The 20108-nt window shown below is 35.3% G+C and overlaps 1 protein-coding gene across 3 annotated transcripts; it reads left to right on the forward strand.

Moving 5' to 3' along the window:
• Nucleotides 1-6412: 6412 nt before the first annotated feature.
• Nucleotides 6413-15773, forward strand: LOC105207533 (protein borderless). Of its 3 annotated transcripts, none has more exons than XM_011177053.3 (13): nucleotides 6413-6645; nucleotides 6780-7145; nucleotides 7719-7861; nucleotides 9710-9938; nucleotides 11719-11885; nucleotides 11962-12106; nucleotides 12189-12463; nucleotides 12721-12855; nucleotides 13037-13296; nucleotides 13445-13620; nucleotides 13690-13737; nucleotides 13873-14055; nucleotides 14146-15773. In XM_011177053.3, the coding sequence occupies exons 2-13, from the start codon at nucleotides 7076-7078 to the stop codon at nucleotides 14367-14369; spliced, it is 2055 nt and encodes a 684-aa protein (XP_011175355.1). In that variant the 5' UTR covers nucleotides 6413-6645; nucleotides 6780-7075; the 3' UTR covers nucleotides 14370-15773. The 3 variants fall into 3 exon arrangements, with proteins under 3 accessions (XP_011175355.1, XP_011175356.1, XP_011175357.1); XM_011177054.3 differs by having other exon boundaries at nucleotides 6414-6645; nucleotides 11749-11885; XM_011177055.3 differs by lacking the exons at nucleotides 6413-6645; nucleotides 6780-7145; nucleotides 7719-7861 and adding an exon at nucleotides 9088-9215.
• Nucleotides 15774-20108: the final 4335 nt, after the last annotated feature.

Genomic DNA, 20108 nt, shown 5'->3' on the forward strand with positions numbered 1-20108 from the left:
CAGAATGCTGCACAGGTCAGGATCAAGCACAGGTCAGGTACGTATAAAAAAAAAAGATGATATATTGATAAAATATATATTAATATTATAATTATTGTAATATAAATTTACAAAGTTAAATATAAATGTAAATGAATACGTTAATATACCGAATTACCGTGTTGCGTAGCGCGAGATCAATATCTAAATTGTTAGATGTTGCGGCAACGCCGCGTTATTCTTCTCTAATTGAAGAATTTCTACGCCCTGGTAATAATACAGAGTGTAATTGCTATTCAAGGTAATAAGATCATTGTCAGAATAAGAAAATCGGGTCACGATCAATTGCGCTTGTGTGTATGCAGTTATTAAAAACTGCGGCGTTCGTTAAAATTGTTAAAAATTGATTCGAAAGTGTTTCCACGTCTTCCAGTAATACATCAGACACAATGCATTGCGCGTATTTTCAAGGTTTCGGGGATATAAATTCAATAATAGAAACGATTGCAAATTATTATGATAAATTATGAATAAGGCATCTTGAGACGCGAAACAAATTTTTTTTTCTTTTTTCAAGAGCGAGGATGGACTTTTAGCGTTTTATATGTAAAATCACGAAATCACGACACAGCCGCAATTTCCTCGAGAAATTACATATAATTCGACGCTAAATGTTCCACGTTTGCGCAAGACGTCTACGACATTACTGCAAATTGTCGACATTTCCGTCATTCTCGGCATACGCGTAACGTTGTTTGCCAAAAATTGGAGCGACGCTCTATTAAGAGAGAAAGCCCTTTAACAAGATTTTCTCCCGCTTTTATATGCATTTCACTATATGACTTTTGTATTATAGAATGCCAATTCAAATCCTGATAGGGCTTCATAAATTATTTCTTGCAGATCGCGTCAGAGAAAAACGTGTTACAGAGAGGGATCATTCTTCTACTGCTTCCCGTATCTGTTCGCTACGAGCTCGCTCTCCCGGCGAGGAGGAACGCGCGCTTTTGTGATAAAGCACTCGAAAAATCTCCGGCAGCAATCCGATTACTTCTAGAGAAAAGTAAAATATGTTCTCGTCTCTCGTAAATCGTCGTACATCGTAAATCTAAGGTAGATCTATCGCGCGAATTCTCGAGAGGTAATATTTTTCTACGAAAATTCTAAAGAATTACTTTCATCTCGAGTCACGCCGAGTATCGCTTGAAACTATCGCAAAAGAATGAAAAAGAATCGTCAGTCGTTCCCTCCAACACGAAATGCCCCGTGCACAAATTCGAGAGTATCGATTAACGATCTGCCGAACTAACGGAACTGACAAAACCGACACGAGGATCGTGCGGCACGAGGGTTAGTGAACCGTAAATAGATCATCCCTATTATATACTGGTCTGCGAAACGGATATCCCGCAATGGCAGACGCGATCGATTCGGATTACAGACAGGTGAACCAGGAACGAGCCGTTCCCTCTTCTACGTCGACGATGAAATAATACGGTCGGCATCATTACGCGCGCATTTATTTCCAGTGTCCCGGGCACGTCCAATCCTGGATCGTGATCCATGCGAATGGATCCATTATCTCAACAGCGTGACAAGGCTGTGGGCAGTCTGCTAATGCAGCAAGGGACGGACGTGACGTAATCTGAGGTCACCCACGCACGACTGCTCCGATCCAGTCTCGTCGTGCGGTTTTGGTACGCGGACCGCACATTGGGAATCGATGAATCTCCTCCGCTCTGCGCGACAAGTATCTCGTCATTGTCACGTTTCTCAGCTCGTTTCGATCGTAAAAAGCATTTAAAAAAAAAAGAAACTTGCTTTGCATAAGCATCGTCAAAATTTCTATACGAATATGACAATTCAATAATAACCGTTTCAACATATTTACAAGTATACTGTTTCCAAATTTTCACTACGTATTATTCGTGTTACTCTTAGAAAAATAAAAAATTTAGCTCATAGTGAAAATCGTAAGTAAAAATCGTTTATTTTCTTCGTACTTGTCAAGACAAGATACGTCGACGGAGAAGAAAGCCCGTAACTTGCACAATATATTTTCCATTGTAGTAAACAAGTCGTAATCGGAAACTCGTGCTTTGTCAAAAAAAAAAAAATCTAAATGACAATTACGTGACGTGATTACGTGACGCAGACGTATACATAAAAGGGTTCAAGGATCCTACTCGTCGTGAAAGTTCACGCGAGATTACATACGCACAATACTTTTTCTCACATTCTTTTCATGAATGAGTCAAAGCACTTTGTTGATCTGAATATCATTATTGTTCATGTACTATTTATTGCAGAGTTTTGGCACGAATTGTACATTTCGGCAAGTTTTCAGCTAACGCGATTCCCCCTCGCCTCGCCCACCCGCGCGCAGCCTGAGCCGCGCTCGCTGAATTGTAAAGAAAGATAAAATGATACGTAGGGGTACTCAGATGTTTGCAAACGTAAATCCGAGCGTCAATCGGCTTTTGAAATGCGCGCGAGGTTTCCGCTAAGGCAAGCGGAAAGTGCCAAGCTGAAAATCGGCCGAAATTTGTAATTTGTGCCGAACCGTAATCTATTGAAATAAAATCGATAATATATTGCTCGTTATAAATAATTACCTTTCGATATAAAACTTGTATCAATCGCATGTCCAACCGTCGGTCGCGAGTGTCGTTTAAAAAGATCAAGGATTCGTGTATGCAACCGGGTGTAGTGAACTTTTAATCTTTCTACTTGCGCCGCATGCGGGGCTCAATCCTCTCGAATTAGCTTTGACCAAGAAAGAACAGCGATGAAAGAGCATGAGTCGGCGACCAAAGATAAATTGAATGCAGTTTAATTCTTCCGTTCCCGTTGTAAGAACGTAACCCCTTGCACACTTCCACATCAACACCGAGGATTGTACGTCAAAAAGATACTCCGAAGAATCTAAACGCCACACTTTATCATATCCATCACGGTAATCTTTGACAACAGCATTGTGCGCTAAATGACCATTTGTATTGGTGTATTTGAACATGACGTGAAAAAGGTCGTTTATTATTTAGAAGTAAAAATCACTATTATGTCTCCTGTTCTTTATCAGTAAGTAAAACACGGACCTCGGGCGATCCTTATTTTCGAACTTTTATGCAGGACTCCTTCAACTTGTGCCTTTATATAAATAATTATTCCTTGTAAAATTTTGGATTAATTAATAAATATTAATCCGTGTCTCATAAGGCCCAAAATTCAAAATAATTGTACTGGTGTCATAACTTGTTTTCAAAAATATTGGACTTATATCAAGATTATCTTGAAAAAGGTTCTAGAACGGGAAACATTAAATAAACCATGTAGTCTATAATCTGATATTTTATTATTTAGTTCATAATTTGAAGGATTTATGTATGTATCTAATTATAAAATCCTAAACATAAATATTAAATTTTGCACTTATAAAATAAATAAAACAGATTCTATATTACACAGCTTTGATATTTATAATCGTTGCATAATTTTTAGAAATTGATTAGCCAAAAAAATTTTTTAATCACTTTTTTTTCAAATTTGAACTCAATGGCACGAGTTAACATTTATTAATTGGTTCTACATTTTACCAGGAAGTTTATTTATATAAAAGAACATAATCGGACATACTCATATAAAATACATACTCGTATTAGTAAATACGAAAGATCTAAGATATTGCAACATTGCTCTCAATGAACTTTTAGATTAACGAATATGACCTGAAGACACTGAAAAATGTTTTTTTATTATACAAAAATCGAAATTTCAACTTTGATTACCCGTTATTTTGCCGTAATATAATTTTTTGGAATATCGATCTATAAAGACTACATAAACTCATATACCAATTAAATTTACAAAAATTTTTTATTTTAAATAACCTGGATCGAGCGGTAATGATCATCACAAAATGCGATATTTTAGAAAGTGACTTCCCAGACATTAGCTATAACTTATATATTTATTAATATTTTTGCATAAAAAGAAATTTGAAAACTTTGTTAAAGTAAATTCTTTTGAGTGTAAAATCTTTTATATAAAATATGTATGGTATCCTTTTTTAAAAAAAATATCAAAAATTAATTTTGTTTGGTCTCCTAATTAAATAGCGAAATTTCTATAGTTTCATATCAAGAGATATGAAACGGTAATGCTTCGCGTTAAGTGTGCGCGCAATGCGTAGAAGAGAATGGGATATTATGGCTACTGTGAACGTTATGGTTACCCCTATTATCTCCATTATAAGATGGCGAATTCTAACAATTGCTTATGAAGTTATTCGTTTAGTAGTTTGCCGTTTTCTAGTGGTAATATGCCAATAGCTGACAATTGTTACAAAGCATTTTTACTTTTGAGCACTTTTAAACTTTTTCAAGGTATGCTTTAGTATTTAATTACACATACTTTCTCATTGTTTCTAAACTTGAGCGTATTATCACACAAATAAATGTACACTCAAATATTTTTTTTATTATTTAACTTTTTATTCAGCTGTTAACGCATTTTGAGTTGTGCAAAATTAAATAATAACGTGAAAATTTGTTAATCTATTTTTTTGAACAAAATTTTTATATCGATATTTCTTCGATAGATCGATTCTCATTTTATAGGATCGTGTTCAAAAACATTAAAGATATCATTTTATCATTGTTATTTAATGTTAAATAAGTATAAAATAATATCTCTAAAGTTTCAAAATGCAGAAAAATTCTAAACGATAGAAAATTAAAAATATATAATTTTCTAACAAAATATTGTGCGTTTTTTCAAATTAAACCAATTTTTATTTTTAGGCTAGTCATATTACTACCACTTTTTTTTCCACCAATTATGCAGAGTACTGCATTTTTATAAATCACATACTAAGTAATAAATATTTCATGAGTTTAAGTCTAGAATCTGTTAAACAACACTTTGACGAATATAATCGTTCAAGTTTTAACATAAAATATTGATTATAAACAAAGTTATTCAATAAAATGTAAATGGATGCCCCCTTCATCTCTACTGTTATTCTTCAACATATCAAATAATTAATAAAAATTAAAGATTCTGATTATAAACGTAATATTAAGTTAATTATAAACACAACAGAAAACTCCAAAGTCAATTATTCGAATTATTGCTCTTTATTCGAGAAATATAAAATTTTATTTAAAAAAAAATATGCGAAATTTCTATAATTCCACTCAATGCAGTACTTTATTAAGATAACTTTAATAAAATATTTTACATATTAATAATGCGTATTAAACTCATGCGTGGTGATTTCAATATCTTCTTACATTACTTGAAGCGTTTGATATATATTTTGTAGGTAAAATTTGTTAATATAACAGAAAGGAAAATTTCTTATACACGCCATTTATTGACCGGAAGATTTAAATCTGCTCGTATTTGACCAGCAGTTACATTTCTTTTTGCTGCTGCATGCAAAACTAAAGAATTTGGTTTTTGCGTCAGTCAGTTTCTTATTCTTCCACCCTTCGGACGATTTTTGCATATAAATCACGTAATTTATTAAAATTATTTATCACGTGATGCGATTTTTTTATTTTTAAAGTCTTTTTTGTTACAAGGTCCTATATCTTTAAACGCAATTATCATTTTTTTCTTTATTTAACTTTTTAGTCACTAACTTGAAATAATCACAAAAAAATTAAAGTAACCAAATACTTTTTGTTTTATAAAAATATAATAAATCCAATATTTTTCCATGCCGTATACAGTACTTACTAAATTAAAAATGAGAACAATGAAACTGGATCTACAGAAATTTCGCTTAATTTGCAGTACGACGCCATAACAGTCAAAACAAAAGACATTAATAAAAAATACTAATAAGAAAAACATTCGCAAATGAATTGACATTAAGTAAACATATAAATGTATTAATTATTCCAATCGGTAATAATTAGAAACTTAGAAAGCAATTACTGACAGTAGGAAATATTTTTGATGAAACTATGGAAATTTCGCTTGGTGTATACTCCCCTCCCTTAATACACCATTGTACATTTTTTTCAATTTTTCAGTACCCACGATAAAATTAAAAACTAAAACGTAAATACTTTTATATAATTTTATATCAGGCAACGCACCTGCCAGAGGAAGTTGGAACAGAGGCACGGCATTCTTTGTGCTCTGCGATTCACTATTCCAAATGTTTTTTTTTTTCCTTTCATAAGATCGAATTAATCACATGTGACTGTAGGTCACGTTTTGTGCAACGCCGTTCATTCGTGTCGCCACGGGTGTGTCGAAGTTGGCAGTTCGCGACGCAAACCTGGAGCATACGAGTATCGTAGAATCCATCCCCCTCCCGCAACGCCATCATCATCGGTCCATCCACCCTCGCGGTGGATCCCCCTCCCAGTGCCTCGTTACTCCTGGCTCTTCGTATCCGTTCGGATTTAAAGGGGCACGACGCGTTTACTCTATTTAGTGTTCTCTCCGGAGCACTCTACGGTGAACCAGTCTCGTCTCGTGTCAAATTGTGCGTCGTTCGACACCGGGCCGCAAGGAAGTTGCAAACGCGTTCTCCAGTGTCAGTGACCGCGACATTATCCTGAATGAAGCTATAATAGGATACGATAAATTCGAGCGGAAACGTTTAAGCAGTCAGCTCTACTGTTTGTACCTTTATACTTTCCTCAAGTGCGTATTCTTTTTCTTTGTGTCGGCATACAGGAATTCTCTTCGGTGAACGTCGGCTGCCGGCGAGGCAAGGGACCGAAGAGATAATTCCTGGATGCGGAGATAAAGAAAAAAAAAAAAAATACGCATTTCAGGAGAGCGTGTAAAAATTCGACGAAAAGATTCGAGCTATCTTGGTGGCCAATTCGGAAAGCAGAGGATGATTGAAACGTACGTTTATGGCGTGACACAGTGACGCGTGCCGATTGAACTCGATTGAAGGTGACGGCTGATACTCGATGAATGCGAGTGATGATAGATGTATCGTTGTCGCGGAGTGTGAACCATCGCCAGCGCGTTCCCGCCAGCGCGTCCTCACGTCCGTTGACGTAGTATAAGCTAAGTAAAAAAAAAACCAAAAAAAAAAACAAACGCGTGACACAGGATCGGAATGCAAGAAATCGCAATGAATCGCGCCACAAAGTTCTACAAGCTGCTGGTGGTCTTCCTCTGCTACGAAGGTAAAGAATTTCGAAATCGGAGAAGAACCGTACGTTTTTATCGCGTATTAGACTCAAAAATTATTCCTTTCACGTTTATTCAAAACATATGGCTGAAAACATTTTTAGAGGAAAAGACAATTTCAGTTTCTAAAAGAAAAGACGAAGAAGTCAGAATTTCAGGCAGAATTTCGTTCCACAACGACCGTAAACGGCGCAATTCGCTGATTGCCATTTAGCGCGAGGCAAAGACGCGGGCTAAATTCGAGAGACTACCGTCGAGAGAGCGAGTAAATAAGAGAATTTTGTTTATTTGAACAAATGCAATCATTCGTCGCGCCGGTCATATTTGTGCACGGGGGAAAGACGGATAACAACAACGTATCATTTTGTTAACGCGCTCGATCGTCACGCATAATCCGGCGGAAAATTACGCAATCTCTCCGGAAATTAGTCCCAATGTGTAATATCACTTTACACGCGACGTCTTCTCACAGGCATTTATCTATAATACTACGCCGCCGGGATACGTGGATCGATAAAAATCGGTGGCGATTTTTCGAAATGCGTCATCTCACGTCGCCATTTTTTCAGTCTGCATCTGCAGTTTGATACCGGATGAGGAGCAGGAACCGATTTACCTCACTACCGGAGTGGGAGAGTACATGGTGTTTAATTGCGATCTTGACTTTCCGCACGAGACGCCGATTCCATATATTCTTCAATGGAACCACGACGTAAGTATATTAATCAGAAGCTCGTAATGCGAGTTAATGATAACAAGTACAGCGGAGATATTTTATGTTTTCACATCGTAAAATTCTCGTTTTTCCTCCCTCTCTCTCTCTTGTATTCTATTACTTACTACAACGCCATTAATCAGTTTATAAACAGCTAAAATCGGATAAAACCGATAGATTCGTAAAATAGATGAATATATAGTATATATAATAATGCAAAATAATACTACACGTCGCGTGATCGAAATAATGTTTAATAACGTGCTTTGGCATTTACCTTGGACCAAATGTGCACATATTTATTAAGCGGCTGTAAAAGTTACAATGAAGCAGACACGCAACACCCAATATGATTTCCGATGCGACACGTTGGTGGGGAAAAATCGATTTTCGAATTCTGAGAACGTAAAACGTCTGCATATTTTCATTCTGATATAAAAAAAATGTTGTAACTTTTCAAAAGAAAGTTAGTATAAAAAAAAATAACACGCAGTTTTCAAGAAGAAACACTTTATTTTACACGAGAGGCGGAAATCAAGGTGGCGCGGTTCACTTTAATGAGCACGTAATAATCGTAATACAACGACATGCGATTGACTGATTGACGATTAAAGAGCGTTAAAGCAGGTTGTTAGTCGGCTAATTCGCATGCGGACGTGCCTGCGCGTACTCGCCGTCTTCCGATAGAGACGCGAAGGGAAAACGTTCAAGGTAGGGTGGGTTATTCAGTTTCCTCGAACATCCGATATTACAGTAAGCAAGGCAATCCATCTAGTTATGGATTTCCATATCTTCTCGATTTCAAGTAGACACGTAATACGCGGAGAAGCTAACCCGTATCAAGATGATAAGATATATCCGCGTTGGAAGGCTGAATAAAAACAAATGTGGCCAATTAAAAAGTGAATAGCGATAGACGCTTGACAATTTATATAATATCCGAGACACTCGGCAGAGCAGAAAAAGTACCGACACTGTTAATACAATGGAGCGACGGGTTTGCCGTCGAGTGCGAGACCGCGCTCGCGGATGTCGCCATTCGACGTGGCCGTACGACGGAAACGGATTGCACGTGGTTATCGCAGAATCAAGTGGAACTCAACTCTGATTGGCCCCTGATGCGTATGCAAAACAGGTGCTCCTTCCCTCTTCGTCTGTCCGTCGTGGTAATTGGAGTACGGGACGCAAGGCTGCATTATATTTAGTCACGTTCAGTCTGCGACATGAGGGGACGAACCAGTGGGTCACTGTTAATGCATTGTCAGATGATTAGAAGCGATTAACACCATTCCCGCTCGCTTAGACGAGACGTATCCTCCTTTCGAGGATTTTGGGCCCGTCGCTGATGAATGTGGGTGTTACTGACCGACGGGCTAATTAAGACGCCGCGAGCGATACAACGTCCTAGGTCATTACGCCGTGCAACGCGTCATTAGTGTTCAACGAACGCGCGAATAAAACCCGAATTCAACGTTGAAACTTCTTCGTTCAATCATGTGATTCAACCTTGCATTACCTTGCGTTCTGCGAAAGGATGACCCAATTAACGTCGCTACAACCGCTATCGAGTTACACGGCATAATTTTCAAGACGTAGATTCGCCTACGCTCGTCGTATGTAAAAATCGCTCGTTCCGACAATTCAGACAGAATACACTTTAAGAAGTTTAAAAATAAAGTAACGTTGTTTTCTGATGAAGCGTCAAAACGCTTGCACAATTTACGAACACGTGAAACTCGGTACCGAATGCGGATGATGTGAATACAATTCATTGTTTATATATCATAATTCTAAATATAAATCTAAATTTATTATTTATAATTCGTTGATTCTAACTTTTTTCAGAGCCGCACGATATTCTCCTGGTACGACGGAGACTTTATGGTGGAGCGCAGCTACAAAAGCCGTATACACTTGCTAGACGATGCCGGTCACCGCGGTTATGGCCAGGGTAGCATAAACCTCACAAATATTCGCGAAAGCGACCAAGGCTGGTACGAATGCAAGGTGATCTTTCCCAACAGAACGCCAAATTCGAGGAACAATGGCACGTGGTTCCACCTCGCCATTGATGGTAAGCTAGTCAGTTATAATTTTTTATATTTGCATGTGATTAAAGAGATTGCAAAAGAAAAAGGATAAAAATAGAACAAAAAAACAATGATAAAAACGTCTATTAACGCATTTGTCGAGTAATTATCGCATAATTCTTTGAGATTATAAATGCAGTTGTTAGCATGTAGGTACATCTATTAACAACCTGTTGTATTGGTATTATTGTGAAAGCGGTATCTATGAAGAATGCAATACAGCGGAATGTGTTAACAGAGTTTAATGATGACTAACCAAGATTGAATATTAAAGCAGGTCAGCTCGAAGTGCAAGCTAACTGAGCTTATAGCTGTGCAAATCGCGCTCTAATTTTTTTTTAGCAAGTAGGATGTGAGTCTTCAAATTTAATTATCCGTTTAAGCACCTCCAACATTTAAACTTTGAAGCAACCGTTCAGAATTTGCAGTTTTAACTTGAAATTGAAATGGGCAGATATTCATACCTATTCCTACTCCTAATTTCACAGCTGTTTTTTTTTCATAACACTTGTTCTTAGGAATGAGATAGTTAAAACTAGAGATAGTTTGAGATAATTAAAAGTTTCTGATATCGGTCATCATTTAAAAATATACTGTTGGTAATATTATAAGATTATTTTTAACATATATAATTATTACTTATATATTAATATGTTATTATAATTATAATAAAACAAAACAAAATTTTATATATATATATATATATACATATATATATATATATATATACACTATATAGATTCAAGATCGCGAATTGTACACAACAAATAAAACATAAAAAAGTAATAACGCGCAGTTCAAAATAAATAAAAACATTTGAAATATTATTTCAGCACGAAGATCTTGCCATGATCGTCTCGGCCTATAATATATTTAAAATATACATAATTAGTATTATATCTAATCTGTTAATAATTTCCCACATTATCCATCAGAGATTATGAACGACGCAAAACTTTTTAACAATCTCAAATTAATTTTGTCCTTGAGACTAAGCATCGTGCACTATAAAAAAAACCTAGCTATGAAGTGAGAAGTAAAAATAGCAATAGGCTGCTACATTTTACTTTCAAACACAAAACTGTAAATATTGAACACTGTTCTATTGACAAAGACCTTCTGTCTTGATAAAAAAAAAACTACTTCTTTCTTCTTTTTCATTTAACTTCATAAATTTTATTTTGCACGTAGTGATATTTAGATAATAGTTTTAAATTAATGTAATAAATCAAATTTCAAAAAAATATTATGAAAGAGTAGTGTAGTTGTGAATTATTTATGACAATTAAATTATTTGTTTTAAATCCGTCGCTTGAATCAATTTAAAAAAAAACCCATTTCATTTATTAGCGCCGACGGAATTCCTGTTATTTTAAGTTAAGCTTTATTAATAAAAAAGACTGAGTCACTTTAATAACAACTTATTTATCCCGGTTTTTGCCGTTCTCAAATAAATTCAAGGTTGTACCATAAACCAAACATTACGTCATTTCTACAAATACAGCTGCAAGATAAATTTACACATTTAATTTACACTGGATTATTCGAGACTCATGAATTTATATGGGGCTCACATGGTACACCATTGACGATACAGTTTGTCTTAACTTACGCCAAAATGCAGAATTAAGAAATGCCTATGACTGATTGGTTGTCTCGTGCCGCTAATACGAGACAATAATTAACAACGAAGAAAATGTATTATAACCCCGCTGCTGCTTACTAACCTGAATCTGGGCAGACTCGTTAAATCGTTCAACCTAGGTGTGTCGCCGTTCCCGACAACTGTTGCAGGTGACACTCTGCTTACGATACCACCTGTTAATAAAACTGCCATGGAAGGTGAAATGGTCACGTTCGACTGTGTCGCGAAGGGAGACGGTACAATCGTAACGTGGTTTCGCGAAAGAATACCGATCCCAGACATACAGGTACGAGTCCCAGATTAATGCGTTCTCGAAATTCCTCGATGCTTTGAAAAAAATTTTGAATTAATTATCGGGACAGGATCTCAGAAGAAGAGTCGAGATTAGTGCTGACGGAACGCTGACCATAAAGTCAGCTGCTATGGGCGACCTTGGGGAATACACCTGCGTGGTGACCGGAGAGACTGGAGAGCAGCAAAACGCATCAGCTTTTCTTAATGTACAATGTGAGCACGACGACGCATCTGTCATGCAATATCGTTAACTCATTTACATCGCTAATGACTGACGATCGATTTTTCTCCTTAGATAAGGCGAAGGTGATCTACTCACCGCGGGAAGTTTATCTTCCTTATGGGAAACCAGCCCTCTTGGACTGCCACTTCAGAGCGAATCCGCCCCTTACGAATCTCCGTTGGGAGAAAGACGGATTTCTCTTTGATCCTTACAATGTACAAGGGGTCTTCTACAGGAGGAACGGATCTCTTTATTTTAGTAAAGTGGATGAGACGCACTCGGGAAGTTACAGTTGCACTCCTTACAATGATTTAGGCACTGAAGGACCTAGTCCTTCCATTACCGTGGTGAGTATCTATCATTGTTGTTGGATGTAGAACGACAGATGTATATTGCATAAAAGAAGAAAAGAGAAATTAATCCATGTTAATGTTAGCATGGAAAACGTTCATCAATCCGCGACAATCGCTTTTTTTAGTCTCCAAATCATGATTTCTAAAACAAAATCGAGGCAGATACTTCCTCTTGGAAAAGCATATTAGTTTCTTTTTTTCAGATCGCGATTGCTTGAGATATTTGATACTGTTAATTATTATATTATTAGATAGTTCAAAGACCGCCGATTTTCACGGTGACACCACAACATTTGTACATGCGAAAACTGGGCGAGAGCTTGGAAATTCCTTGCGACGCCAAAGACGGCGACGACTCGCATCGACCAGCTATAGTGTGGTACAAGGTACGTCCTATTGATCAATCACATGCCGAGTCCTTTTCAAAAATATTAGAAACACACTTTAAAGCTTAATCGACAAAAGACCATGACCTAGGCATTAAATGTATACAGAGATACAAAGATCTTTCGTTTCCTGCGTATTGGGCAAGTTTCATTAATAGCAATGAACAATTTTTTTGAAAAGGATGGATTGCCTATATCACCTGAGAGAACTTACGTAATCGGCGGCAATCTGACGATAGAAAGAATCCAGGAACACGATCGAGGGTTATACCAATGTGCAGCCAGTAACGAGGCAGCGACGGTCGTCGCGGATACTGAGTTAATGGTGTTGAACGTACCACCCAGAGCACCGTACAACTTGAGCGCCAACAGTAGCAACAACGCTGTCACTTTGACATGGATACCTGGTTACGTGAGACCCAAGATGGAGTACTCAGTGTGGTAATGTATTTCCAATGTATATAATCAATCTATTTACAACGCTTACCCATTCGATAACACTAAAACATTCGATTCTCAAGGTTGTTGCTTTTGCTACAGGAATAAAAATTTTTCATAATGTACGTTTTTTGTGTACTTTTTGATGTAGGTACAGACCCACGGATACAGCGGAATGGAGAACCATGAAAATCCTTTCGAGAAAAATTACGGAGGCGACGGTCAACAATCTCAATCCAGGACGGGAATACGAATTCATGGTATTGAGCCAGGATAAGCATGGAGATGGAATGTTTAGCAAGACGGTTCGAATATTCACTCAGCAGGGTAAGATCAATCATCGTTTCGGTCACGTTTGAGCGATACGTGAAATGACTTAATAATTTGAATTTCTAGGTTCTATTGATGAGAACTCGGCATCGGAACCGTACCGTAGTCAACAAGGTGAGAAAGAAATTTAGCAAATTTGTTTATATATTGTGAAGCAAACGCAATTCTTCTTGCGTGTGACGAACTCGTGTATATATCTCGTGATAATTCAATCTAATATTTCAAGGCTGTGACACGACTCTGTTTCAGAGATTGAGATCATGGGACCGCCGCGCAACGTGAGAGTTCAAGCAACGGTTGAGGGTTACTTGGTCACTTGGGAGCCACCCTACTTAGGCAAGAACCAAGTTAGGCTTTACACTGTGAGATGGTACAGAGGACCAACCGATCATTTATATGGTAGAGCAGAAACAACAGACACTTATTATTTAGGTAAGAGACTTTTTATTTCTGCGTAATAATTATCAATCAGTTATTTAATTTAATAATAATAATAACTGACATCTGTGATTGATGTTTCAGTAAAAACTTTGGAAGAGGAGACCTTCTATACTTTCGAAGTAGCAGCAATGTCGATTACAGATGATGTTGCAACGAGCGAACGAGTCGGCCTGGAAGTACCTGCTTATCGTCGTAACAGAGCGATTTCTATGGGAATTGTTGCTGGTATAGGTTTTTTAGCGGCTGCTTTGGCCGCCGTGTGGTGGGCGAGGAAACGATACTGCCAGCCAGCTCCCGAGAAGTAACCGAATGAACACGTGGGAAACATGTGTGCGTACTCACAAACAAAATGGTTATTCGTGCGAGTTTGTAATCGATTATAAACATTCATGCCATAATCGATTGCGAATAACTATTTTGTTTGCTGAAGACATAAAAGTTTTCTCCTATTGTGTTTTATGTATTTTTGTTTGAGCGATTTTTGCTTGGAAGAAAGACCTTCTTGGTTCTCGCTCAGGCAAAAATACGTAAAATACATTAAGGGGAAAAATTTAACGCCTTCAGCAAAAGCTGTTTAGTTGAAGTTCTTAAGAGGATGCTAAAGTACCGTAAATTATCGACATTTACAGTGCACTAAATATCTTCAAATTGGCGTTACAGAATCACAAAAGTTTTTTTAGAATTAAAATACGCGTAAAAAGAAAGTGCGCTGTAGTCAATTTTACAAGAAAATATTGAACAAAAATTTATAAACCATTAAAAATTCACTCGTACAGCCGTCACCTGAAGTTAACTTTACCTTAATACAGAAGTTGTGTAGCTCGCACGTACAAAATGATAGTAGAGCGCACTACAAAAAACGTGCACGAATAACACTGACCGCGTGAAATTACGACTAAATACCTAACAAAAAAGATATCCTAATGTGCTTTTACCACATGCATATTTTGCTCAACGAAGCTGAATTGTCATAAACAGAACAATATGGTCCTCAACAGTAGGTCTTTGATAAGTCTTTTCGCACATGGCGAAATAATCGAAAAACAAAGACAGATCTATGCGATGGGCAAAGAGCGATAGCTGGTCTCGCTCGAAAAATAATCTACAGTGATATGCACAACCGACGTCGAGGAAGTTCTTCTGTTACTTTAGCATCTTCTTAACAGCAACTAAATTTTTTGTTATACAAAATATTTAAATGTTTCGATTACTGTTAAAATTCTCAACAACTTTTGTCGAAGGTACATGCATTCTTTTCATAATGCAAAAAAAAGAAACATAGAATATTTAATATTACACATGCAATGACGGCACAGAGCGAAGAGACTCTTGAATCCTGTTCCACCCGCGATCTTATTTGTCGAGCTTCGCATTACTACATTACGAGTGTTCTTGCATTGCTAATTATATCATACTTTGTGTGTCGTTTAACAGCTTTATTAAGTAATTGCACGTATAAATGGCTAGATTTCATGCGCGAGCTGCGGGTCGTCGACCGTCGAATACGAGATCATTAAGAGGAATTGTGTATGCTTATTACGCATATCCTTTTTCTTTATTGTATATAAATTTTGTCCAAGTGCACACATATATTTTTTTCACACATATTCATTATTTTACTTTTACTCATTTTACTCGATGCGTTATTGTTATATATGCTTATACCTCGCAATAATTGTAGTCAAGAATAAAGAGAAGTGGGAAATGTAGTGTATTTTGTGTCATTTAATAACACTGTTTATTTCTTAAATATTTAATGTACAATTGATAGATGTATGCAAAAATTTTTTCAAAATTCAATAAATTATTTTAAAATATTATTATTAATAAATTCTAATTCATAATTATCCTCAAAATAATTCTTCAAAGAAATTGAAAGAAAATGAAAGCAAAAAATTAGCAAACATAATGAAAATCATCATTAATATAAATAAAGAATTTTTTTATTATACATTTATTAAAAAATCAATAAACGTTTATCTATCCAATAATAATATAAATTTTTTATATGAAACAAACCAAAAGAACATAAACCGTGTGAGAAATTATTATACTAATATATCTTCCTAATACCCCTAATTTACATAAAGTTATTATTGCACATATCTATATGAACTACTAGAAAACTAAGTCACCAATCTTTTCATATCAATTTAAATTCAATATATTATAATACTCCTGCCATTAAAATCTTCCACAATTCCTAAAATAAATTAAATAATTAAATTTAATATTTATATGTGAACTATCACGATAAGAAAAACGAGGACAAAGAAATCTGGTACAAACATCGCGAAAGACAAATCGACAATAAAAAAGACTTCTGAATAATTATTTTTATGTTTACAATTATTGCTATTTTATGTTTTCAGTTATTGTCAAAGAATGAAAAAGTATATCTTTATATAGATATAAAATCTGTTATTGGATCTGCTAAAAAATTATTAATATCTATTTCTTAAATATTTTGCGCATAATGTATTAAGTACCAATATATAGTAGCGTAGTAAGAGGCGACACATTTTAGCGAGAGCACCAAATCAGCAGTACTCTTCCTTGTTACAAGTAAAAATTTAGGATTAAAGATGAACGCACCTGTTGTTTCCTATTATTTAAGTATGATTTGAACCATTCTAAGATCATTCCTCTAATTCCGTATTGATACATTTTTTCTAACAATCTTTCTCTATCTATTGTTTTACACGCTCTCTTAAGATCCATGAAGATAACTCCTACCATTTTTCCTTCGCTCACTATTAATTTCCGTTTGTCTATGACAGATTGAACCGAATAATATTTTCTAAATCCCGCTTGATGCTTTGTTATAATACCGTTTGTTTCCAAATACGTTTCAAGTTGTTCTTTTACTACTAATTCTAGCACTTTTTCATATATTGGTAACATATTAATAGGCCTATATTCGCTCGCTTTTTTGGCTTTATCTATCTTCGGGATCGGTATTATAGTAAAGGTTTTCCAACCTTCCGGACAGTGACCTTCTCTTAAAGAACTATTTATTGAAATTGCAAATTCTTTTTTTATTACAGGAAAAGATACCTTCAATATATCACTAGTTATTCCCTCTTCCGTACCTTTCTTTTTTGGTAGTCCCATAACTATTTCTTCTAGCTGCTCTAGTATAACAACCTCAAAACTTTCCATAATTCCTTTGTTCTCGATAGTATAAATAGTTTTCTTATTTATATTCATCCAAAATTCAATTATATCACTGTCGGATCTATCTACCTTTATAGAGTTTACTATACTATTAATACTTTGTATATAATATAAATTATATTATATACAAAGTATATATTGGCTATATTGCACTCTTCGGTATCGCCTAAGATCTCAAAATCTATATTTCCTATTTCCTTTATACCTACTGACTCGCCTCTAATTACTTCTTTCAATGTTTTCCACATAGTCATAGGATTTTCTTTATTAAGATCTATCATACTTTCGTAATATTCTTTCTTTTTTTCCCTGATTAATTTTACTACTCCACTTCTTTCAATTTTATACTATAACCAATTTTGTTCAGTATTGTCATACAATGCTTTCCTATATACCTTATTCCTTCTATCCGCAGCCTCTCTCATCTCATTTGAGAACCATTTTTTCCCCTCCTATACTTTTGGAATTCTAAATTGTTTTTTTGGTGCCATTACATCTAACGCATCTACTGTTAACAAATTTTTTTGCTCTCTCACTCACATCTACACATTCACATTGCCATCCCTGACTTTTCTGTAATTTGTTTTTTATTAATATAACAAATTTATCTTCATCGAACTCTTTGTAATTTTTAGCGCTAAATTCCCTGTATTTATTTTCATTTTTAATCATACTTAACTCTACTTTCAGCCACGGTCCGTAATCTTAGGTTCATGAATTACTTGTACTATTTTATTATTATTAGAGAAAATTAAATCTATAATTGTCTGACTGTCTTTTGTAATTTTTGTTGGTTCGTTCACATACTGTTACATGCCCAAGCTTAACATTGTCTTTTGTAATTTCTTTGCATAAAACGAGTCCGTCATAAGGTCTAATCAAAATCTCCTATTACCATACATTCTCTCTTTATTATTAACTCCTCTACTATATCCTCAAAAAATCTCATGAAATCCCCGTGCGATGCGCTTGGTGAGTGATATATTACCATTATCACTCCTTTATAAAGTTTTTCTTTCATTTCTGTCGCAGCACACCAGCAATTTGATTCTAACTTTTTTATTAATTCTACTTCATATCTAATATTGTGTCTTATACTCGTATACATAATAACTCTCCCTGTGTTCTTATTTTCGGCATCGCATTTAACTACAGTGTAACCCGGCACATTTACTTCACTGTCTTCTATGTCACTAATCAGCCTGGTCTCTGACATCGCTATCATCACAGGATTTATCTTCTTCATAACCTGATGCTGCAGTTCGTCTATGTGCGCTGGTAAGCTCTGCGCATTTGTATACATAATTATTTCTTCTTTCTTCGGTAGTTGCTATTTTGTATCCTTCCAACCTGCTCTCCTCTTCTCTTCCTGTAATGCTCTCTTAAAAGTTGGACATTCTCGACTGATGGCTTCATGTTCGTCATTTATTTTTAGATTGTATGTTCTATTTTTGAACATACAATTCATTTATTTGCTCTCCGTCGCTGTGCAAACACGCGAGCTATGATTCCTTGCGCATTTCCTTCATGTTTCTTCTCTCGTACAATATTTAGCAATGTGGAAATACCCCCAGCATTTAAAACATCTTTAGACACTGATGTGATTAAATACAGGACATTTCTTCCATCCTATATTTAGTTTTGATTTCTTCAATATCAGCTCGTGCATCTCTTCATCTACTTCCATTATTATTGATCCTTCTTCGTTTCCTCTTCTTTGATTGTTACTCTTTTCTTTAACCATTCTCTTCACAATTTGCATATTTACTGTATTTATTTTAGTCTACTTCTTAATTGTATTTATAAGTTCATTATCATCTAAGTTCATCTCTTCTAAATTTATGTTAACAATTTTTACTTTTGGTTTCTATTGAGACGACTCGAGCACTTTCAGGGGGGAAAAGATTAATATAAATGCTAGTAAGCATCAAATATTATTAAATTAATTTTAATTTAATAAAAATGATATTACTAACTCTTATTTGATTATAACTGTGTTATATGTCCGAAAGTAACGGCGCGCAGTTTGATTGAGTCTGAGAAAGTATATAAAATCACACATATACATAAAAGCACTGAGATCCAGCTATGACCGAATAGGCCTGCTTGTTTAGATTGTATGTTACATGTATCAGTCGAATATCTTTCTAGTTTAAAAATCATAATATTTTAATATTATTATTTAGTATACCTATATTTAAATATTATAAATTTAGTAGCTAACCTCAGATATTCGAGTATAATGCTATCTAGAGTCATTAAACATTTGAGTCATACAACCATTTGAGAACTTGAATCGGGAAGTTATGCAAAATTAAAAAAACAATTAGGGCCGGTTCAGCGTGTATCTTTATAAACCGAAACTGACATCGACGGATGACTTAAGGCATCGCCGAATACAAATTGATAAAATTATGAACAATCAAATTTTGCATCATTTCAGCGATGGTATTTTAATTAATGCATCGTCAAAAAATTTTTTTTAAGATCTTTTTTAAGTATATGTCGATACTAAAAAAAATTTGCGACTATTTACTGCCGAATTTTTTTTATGGTAATGAATTAAGAACGGATTAAGAAGATTCTTTCCACTACTATGCCCTTGAATTGTTCAGAGGCAGGCGTATAAATAGGCCAAAGCGAATCTCAAAATTCCACAGTTTGATGTGCGATTCGAAGGAGGACCTTAGTAAGTAAATTTCACTTTTATTTTTCTCTCTTTCTCTCTCTTAGTCTCATTTTCCTTCTTCCTTTCCAGCGCGCTAACTTATTCAATCTTCCATTTTTTTTTCCAAATAGGCTAGCGAAAAATTAGACCTATCACACATATTTCAGTTTAAGTAGACCTAGACGCAGATATTTTTTTT

Source organism: Solenopsis invicta, chromosome 5, assembly GCF_016802725.1.
Source record: "Solenopsis invicta isolate M01_SB chromosome 5, UNIL_Sinv_3.0, whole genome shotgun sequence".
NCBI classification, from domain to species: Eukaryota; Metazoa; Arthropoda; class Insecta; order Hymenoptera; family Formicidae; genus Solenopsis; species Solenopsis invicta.

What these genes read in the sequence shown, in the direction of transcription:
- LOC105207533 (XM_011177053.3), top strand. Translation starts at nt 7,076, where the DNA reads ATGCAAGAAATCGCAATGAATCGCGCCACAAAGTTCTACAAGCTGCTG. An exon ending in GTTCCACCTCGCCATTGATG is followed by an intron (nt 9,939 to 11,718) that starts GTAAGCTAGTCA and finishes CGTTCAACCTAG; the next exon opens with GTGTGTCGCCGTTCCCGACA. An exon ending in CAGCTATAGTGTGGTACAAG is followed by an intron (nt 12,856 to 13,036) that starts GTACGTCCTATT and finishes TTTTTTGAAAAG; the next exon opens with GATGGATTGCCTATATCACC.